The following is an 8,056-nucleotide window of genomic DNA, read 5'->3' as shown; positions in this document are numbered from 1 at the left end:
AGCACGTAGCATGCGTATTGACCTTTTGGACATAGAGCTTGTTCAAATCACTATATTAAAAAAAATAATATCACATCACCAATTCCATCAATCGAAAAATAAAAATACTCATTTATAGCATAAATAATTCAAATTCAGCTATGGGGATTTTTTTTATTTTTAGAAATGACAAAACTTTAAAAACTGTACCAACTTGTAGATGAAAAAAGGGGCAGCAGAAACCGGAAGTACATGCTTATCATCAGTTACGCATAATGTTGTGACTGTACTAGTACAGACTGTAGTGCTGGCCAAGTTGTAGGCTTCAACGTCGAGTACGACGGAGTGCTGATAGCTGTACCTGTGAGCTGTGTGATCGAGCCAGATACAGAGTTCCGTAGTAAGAACATTGCGAAAAGACTACTAGTATAACTTCCTGCCAGGCAACACAATTGTATCAGTAAGTAACCCGAAATTATTACATAGTATTTATTCAAGTTATTCTCGTATAAATTAAGCAAATTGAAAATGTTATATTCGATGAAGCAACGTCTTAGTTAGCGTCTTGTCTCCGTGGCCGTGTCAACCGATGGTCAAGACCGACTCCACGACTCAAGGTTCTCGTCTCGCGTCGCCGCTTCCTCTTCCCGCATCCCGAGGCCCCGCGCTGAGGAGCTGCGCTGCAGTGCGGGGTTAACCGGTTCTCACTTGACGACGCCTTGAATTGATCTTCGTCTCGACTCTGCTGGAAATTGACCTGTCTACATACGTACCATATTAAAGTTCATGCCTACGTTACAACTCCCAAGTGTAGATCTCGATCTTGTCCTCCTGAGTGCATCCATGATTTCATGATTTCATCGGGGTGTTTAATATCAGCTAGAGTCGGGGCACCAGTTTGCTGCAGGGCCAGGGGTCCAGTTTGCGGCACCCCTAGGAATATCTAACCATATCTTCAAAAAAAGAAGAGTATTTTTTTTTTCTCTAAATTGTTTTATTTGAAGAGCAACTGAGCTGAAGAGCTTTCTTTTGATACCAGAATCATGAAATAACTCGGATGATGGCCTTCATAATCATGTCATCATGATAATTCTAATTTAAATGTCACGCTGTTTTTAAAAAAGTAGATTATGACTTTCTTAACAAAACATTAAGATTTTGTTCTGTTGCTAGGCAACCACCATCATCCCTTGTTTGTATCTTTATACAAAATCTTACTATGAAAAGAGGCCTGGCATGGTAAGGATTCCTCGTGTAACTGTGTTAAATATTCTAAAATTCATTTCCTTTGTCAGTTTTGAGGATTGCAACAGTGACCAAAATGTCGGGGATGGATCCAGTTTGTGGCACCCCTACAATACGGGATTTACACACATAGCGCTATTTTACATGTCAAAATGGGTGGAAATTGATGAAATACATGCGATCTTGAAAAAAATATGAAATCGTGAAGGATCAAGATAATTAATGAATCCAAATAAAGTCTTTTAGCAAGTTGAAAACTAGTTGGACCATCAAAAACTATTTGGTTTTTGCAAAATTTTAATGTTTGAAGAAATCAGGGGATATTTTTGTGTGGGGTGCTGCAAACTGGACCCCCCTGCCGCAAACCGGGTCCTCTTGGTGGTTGCAAATTTTCTGCATAAAATTGATTATTATGACTAGAATTTAGAAACTAGGGTAATTGTTCACCATACAGAATTGTGATGCAGTGTCAGGAGGCCTTTGGTACCTCTTCCAATAATTAAAAAAAAAAAAAAATTATTTAATTTCTGTTGCCTGTTTTACCAGAGTACTACTAAATACCCTTGAAAAGGCCTTAACCTGCCGCAAACTGGGTCTGCTAAATTTACAAGAACGAAGTAACAGTTGTCTGAGCTGAGTTGCTCAGAGGTCTACCCAGGACGAACCCCGTCTAGCTAGACTTACATCTAGAAATATCATAGAGTGTAGGTCTAACGTCGATTACCATGGAGTCGCCGGACATTCACATCGCATGTAACGCGCGCCACAATCGGAGATCAGCTGGGGCAACGGATTTTCATCGCTCTCAAAAGACATTCCTAATTTAACCTTTTTCCTCCATAAATACACAAATAGATTCTATTTCTGCTCTAGACTCTAATTGTAATCCAAATGAACTTTACCATATCACAGGTGACAAAACCATTTTTAATGCAAGAATGTTTTTGATTTAAAGTGGATTTCAGGTGGCAGATTAACAAAGTTTTTCAATCGAGATGATGCACAAGCAATGCATCCTACATTGAAGTGTGTGTATAACACACACGCTAAGTACTATTAAGATATGTGGCACGCTATGGCCGGCAAACTAAATTCAGTGCCTGTCGTTTTGATCATCAATTGATTGACTATCAGTTGATTCAGAATCAACTTTAATAGGAGTTAAACATTTCTCTCTAGGCTAGACTATAAAGTATTAGGGTTCCTATATTCCAGCTAAGATCACAGTGCGGTGCTGCCGCTGGTGTACTTTGGCACCACGGCGTCAATTGATCTCGAAATGTGCACAAATTCTTTCTAGATATTCAACAACCAAGAATATTTGCATCTGAGTTAGACCTTAGTCCAGTAGAATTGGAATATTTGCCATTATACACTTTTAAACATGTTGGAATATATTTATGTCAGTCTGTAATTCTCTCTGAGCTTTGGAACTGCATTGCACAGGAGCAGATCTATGGCATGGCATGGTATATGAAACACATTCACTGCATGGCAGCAAGTGCAGTGATGGATGTACATGTATGTATTAAGCGATCACAGTAAGTTCATGGTATTAAAAAGATCCCCTCAGCTTGTTGTACCGAGTCTTGCAGTAGCGATGGATTGAGGTTTGGGTTGTTGTTCATGTCGTGTGTGTGTGTGGGTGTGTGTTTGAATGAATCAAGATTGGGAAAAATGTGATGGCAAGGTAAGGGCGAAAGAATATAAAGTGGAAGGAAATGAATGAAAAGATAAAAAATGCAGACCTGGAAAAAATAAATCAAAAGATTTACAAAATAGGAAATAGACTTTAAACGATAATAGAGGAAAAGAAAGAAGAGAAACTGACATTATAAAGGAAAGAAAGGGAGAGATTGATATGCTTAAAAAGAAACAGGAAAGCAAGAAAAGAAAGATAACAGAGAAAACCAAAACCCGAAGAGAAATGTTAATGGAGTGAAAGCAGCAACATTAGACAAGAGGAAACCCGCAAAGAAATGATTAATTGGAAGGAAAGGGGACGGTAGGAATACCTGAAAATGAAAGAAGAAAAGATACAATGTAGAAAAGAAAGAGAAAGATGGACACACATACATGCTCAACCACTTTGTATACAACTGCTACTGCAAGACCTGGCTGAGGAAAAGAGAGAGAGAGAGAAAAAAAGAATTTAGCTTTTCAAAGACACCTTAGAAAAAGCTGCTGTGATTGCTACTTTCAGATCAAACGACCAACCCTTACTGCATGCGCTGAATGTATTCATATCGTATGAATTGCTTAAAGGGCGGGTCCTGTTTTGGTTGATGATGGCACGTCGGGATGAAATTTTTTGGCAAGATAATGAGAAACTACTTATGAAATATGAAAGAGCATTGAAATTTATGGGGAATTCAAAGTTTGTTTGACAAAAATCGGTTTAGAAATGGCTGAGAAATGCAAAAATACAATTTTAAGTCGTCCGATAAAAGTGTGGGACCCACACTTTCTTCTGTGATACGACCGTACCTCCCTCTACACTTTGAATTTGACTACATTGGGCTTGAGGCTTTTTCAACCGTTATCTTCTGCACACGCGAGCGATGTGTACCGCACGACTTGGTCTAGAAGGTTGACCTTTTCACCTCCGTGAATTTGGGAGAGACGGCGCGGCGTGATTAAGATTTTGCCACACTTGTAATTTTGTCATATATAACAAAAGTTTTTTTTATATTTTTTAGTTGGTACGTAATAAACACGTATCACTTCAACAATAACACAGTTCCACCGCCACCATGTGAAAGACTCGTGTAGATGCTACTCTCCATACTTACATTTTTTACTCTCAAGCTGATGTAATCATTGTGGTGAAAGATTTGACTTGCAAGCGGATGTTTCACACACTATAATGGTCAATTATAATGTTATATATATCACTCTTGTACATATCGTTGATCCATCATGCTTTACCGACACAACCTGTGATCAGCATACTTTTGAGTCAGAATTATCTATTTTTCTTCCGTAATTGGCCTTGAAATTTGATAAAATCGTTAGATGCGGTCCATCTTAACATTTTGAATAACCACAAGAAATTCTTGTTGACAATCACAGCACAAAATGGAAGGTGTGTATAGTTGGCATTTCTCCGTGATTACCAAGCCAGTTTGTCAGAGTTAACAATTCCTTGGATGTTTGGCCTTGTCCTTGGCTTATAATAGCACAAGTGGGTATCCAATAACTTGATGCTGTGCTACTAGACCTAGACTATACCATGCTACTGCCATATTAATTACCTCCGCCAAGGGAGGAGGTTATGTTTTCGTTACCGTTGGTTTGTTCGTTCGTTCGTTCATTTGTCTGTGTGCAAAATAACACAAAAAGTAGTTAACGGATTGGGATGAAACTTGCAGGAAAGGTTGAGAATGACACGAGTAACAAACTATTGACTTTTGGTAGTGATCCGAGAATTTTGGGGGAATTTATGAAGGATTTTGATATTTCGGCAGGTAAGGTCAATGAACTTGGGAGTTCAGGCGTATTTGAGGTTTGCATGCGCGCACTAAAGTGCGTGCTCAAGTTTCTGCTGGGGAGAGGCACGCCGCGCATCTGAGGGTTTATGACGTAACAAAGGCTTCTATATTGGGAAATCGGGCGATCTTTCAATGGGTGAAATCTCTGTGGAAGAGCAAGATCATTAGTGGAAAGTAACTGCTTTGCAGAGGTTGGCGCTCTCGGAGTGATTTTCTAGTTATTGATATAAAAGTCTGCAATGATCTTCTTTGAAGTGTAGTATAGTTATTTTATTTGAATTATGGGGAAAAATTTTTCATGTTCCCCCCCCCCCTAATTTTTGCCATACCACTCTACACCTCTTGACTCTTGTTGGCTTATGCATGAATGCATGCACTCACACACATTTGGCAAGTGGTGGGGTATGAGGGGGCACATTTTTAGCTCACCTGAGCCAAAGGCTCAAGTGAGCTACTGCGATCGCTCTTCTTCGGTGTCCGGCGTCTGTTGTCTGTCATGAGTCGTTTTTTTTTTACATTTTCATCTTCTCCTTGAAAAACCCAGGACCGATTTTCACCAAACTTGGCAGGTAGCATCCCCAGGGGGTTAAGATCTCAATTTGTTAAAATTGGCACCATTCCCCACCCAGGGGGCCCCAGGGGGCCCAAACCCCCCGAAATTACGGTATCTTAAAAAATCTTCTTCTCTAGAACCAGAAGTGATAGAGCTAAGTTAATTACTATGAGTTAATACATTGATGACTGTAGTTTCAAGTTTGTTCATGGTGGAATCAAGGGTGTCCCCTTGGGACCCAGGGGAGGGAGGTGGGGAGGGGTCCTAATGGGTCCTAAATTGTACATTTTCATCTTCTTCTTGAGAACCCCATGACCTATTTTTACCAAACTTGGCAGCTAGCATCCCTAGGGGTGTAGGATCTCAATTTAAATTCAAATGGGCACTGTGTCCCACCTGGAGGGCTCCAAGGGACCCAAACCTCCCAAAAGTAAGGAATCTTTAAAAATCTTCTCTAGAATCAGCAGAGATAGCGCTAAGTTAATACTATGAGTTAGTAAATTAATGACTGTAGTTTCAAGTTTGTTTGATAGCAGATCCAGGGGTGCCTCCCTTGTGGGCAGGGGGAGGGGTGGAGAGGTCCAAATTGGGGCCTAAATTGTACATTTTCATCTTCTTCTTGAAAACCTCACGATGGATGTTCAACAAACTTGGCAGGTAGCATCCCTAGGGGGTTAGGATCTCAATTTGTTAAAATGAGCACCATGCTCCTTGCCCCCCCCCCCCCCATCCCTCCAAATTAAGGAATCTTAAAAAAAGTGTTCTTCTCTAGAACCAGAAGTGATAGAGATAAAATTGATACTATGAGTGGGGGGGGGGGGGGGGGTCTGAATTTGGGCCCCAATTGTACATGTTCATCTTCTACTTGAGAAAGACTGGTCAAATTTTGGTAGAGCTGTGTGTAATTTAGATTAGTGACTGCATGAAAGGTGAACTTGCGATACTCAGGTGAGCGCTAGACCCACGGGTCTCTTGTTTAAGCAAGTTTTGCTGAATGGGAATTATGTTTGAATGAAGCAGTACTTTATACAAGTGTACTTCTCTACCTTCTCCCATGAGCATGAGGCCTTTGTCTTGAAGAGAGATCAGACATACCATATGTCCCTAAATTTGGTCAGACGACCAAGTCTAAAGTGGACCATCCAAAATTCAACTCCTGACGTTTGGCTACTCATTGATTTTAATAGCATCCTTTTTGCGCGCGGTTGAATTTTTGTACAGGAACCAGATATAATGATAAAGAGAGATACAGATCTATACAAACAAATTATGAACAATGTGAGTGCACACCTTAAAATTATTCTTCTTTTGATGAAACACGGGCCACCGTTGTATCAGCTTGTACTAGTAATGAACTCTTGTATCAAGCTGTATTCATACCCCCTAAAATGCCATGTCCATGTTTACTTGTGCACAATCAGTTTGATATGACTTTGTGTGAGGAAAATGTTGGTGGATTGTATCAAACTCAAGACTGATTTCAGTACCCTAGTACTGTTTACATGTTTGCTTTATAATAAGAAGTTTCTTGACAGAGTCTACCATGTTCTCAGTTATCTTCATTATCTGCAAAAATGATTCCTTTCAGGGCCATCATAATCTCTTGGATATTATGCGTTTATTTTAAAGTTTGCATTTATTTAGCATTTTGTTGTATGTTATACAGTTTTGAAGTACAAATAGGTTTTACCAACACCATGACTTCACAACTAACATGAACCAAAAAGGACAGTTCTTAGATCAAGTCATGAATTCGTTTTGTTCTTCTTCTTTCTTTCTTTGCTTGTCAGGAATAACTCTGTGTGTGAGATTGGTCTTACTTCATCTGTCAGAGCTTGTTTGCTTCTTTAGCAGGGCAGAATGGCAGGTGAGATCCTCTTTATTGATTATTTACTGTATACGCCGAATATTTCGCGAGTCAGGTGCTATTCGCGAAATTAAAGACCCGCGAAAATATTGACTCTGATCCCGATGTGAATGTAACATATATGCGTGTACACTTCTCCATTCCAGTACAGGACTCCACGATCGCGAATTTAACCACTCGCGAAATTATCTGGAGTTCCCGATTCACGAAATTTTAGACTCGCGAAATATATGGCGTATACAGTACCGTATACTGTTCTGCACTCCAAGCCAGTTTCTGTCTTCATTAGCCAACTGGTATTCCTACTTAAACTTGCACTTTTTAACCCCTAGCATAACAGGGATTAAAACATAATTTATATTCATGTATGCCTGCAGATGCTTACACGGCTGAGGAAACATTTAAAGGAAACCAAAACCCAAAGAGAAATGTGGATTGAGTGAAAGCAGCTACATTATTGGAACACATCAGTGAAAGTTTGAGGAAAATCAAACAATCGATGCAAAAGTTATGAATTTTTAAAGTTTTTGTATTGGAACCACTCCACTAGATGAGGAGACTACTTGAGTTTATGACGTCATGTGTGAACAACAATTATATAGAAAATGTAGAGAAAATTCAACAGGCTTTCACTTTTCTGGCATAATGAAAGAGCACTTGACTATCAAACCACTTTCAGAAAGCATGGGGAATAATTACTACCCTTACCATGTCAGTATCAAGTTGATGGAATGTGTAATTTTCATGGAAATGAATTTTTGTGGAATTCCCTTTATATTTTCTTTATAAATATTGTTGTCCACACATGACATCATGAACTCTAGTAGTCTCCTCATCCAGTGGTTCCAACACCCAAACTTTAAAAATTCATAACTTTTGCATTGATTGTCTGATTTTCCTCAAACCTTCACTGACGTGTTC

General features: G+C 39.4%; 1 protein-coding gene across 1 annotated transcript in view; it reads left to right on the top strand.

Moving 5' to 3' along the window:
• Nucleotides 1–340: 340 nt before the first annotated feature.
• LOC140234753 (uncharacterized) overlaps nucleotides 341–8,056 on the top strand; it is a 49,839-nt gene continuing 42,123 nt past the window's right edge. The window contains exons 1-2 of the mRNA XM_072314792.1: nucleotides 341–439; nucleotides 7,059–7,135. Of these exons, the coding sequence (XP_072170893.1) occupies nucleotides 7,129–7,135 (7 nt within the window). The 5' untranslated portion in view covers nucleotides 341–439; nucleotides 7,059–7,128. The remainder of the gene's footprint in view (nucleotides 440–7,058; nucleotides 7,136–8,056) is intronic.

Source organism: Diadema setosum, chromosome 11 (assembly GCF_964275005.1).
Source record: "Diadema setosum chromosome 11, eeDiaSeto1, whole genome shotgun sequence".
In the NCBI taxonomy this organism is placed as follows: domain Eukaryota; kingdom Metazoa; phylum Echinodermata; class Echinoidea; order Diadematoida; family Diadematidae; genus Diadema; species Diadema setosum.
This window is presented reverse-complemented; position numbering and strand designations above follow the sequence as displayed.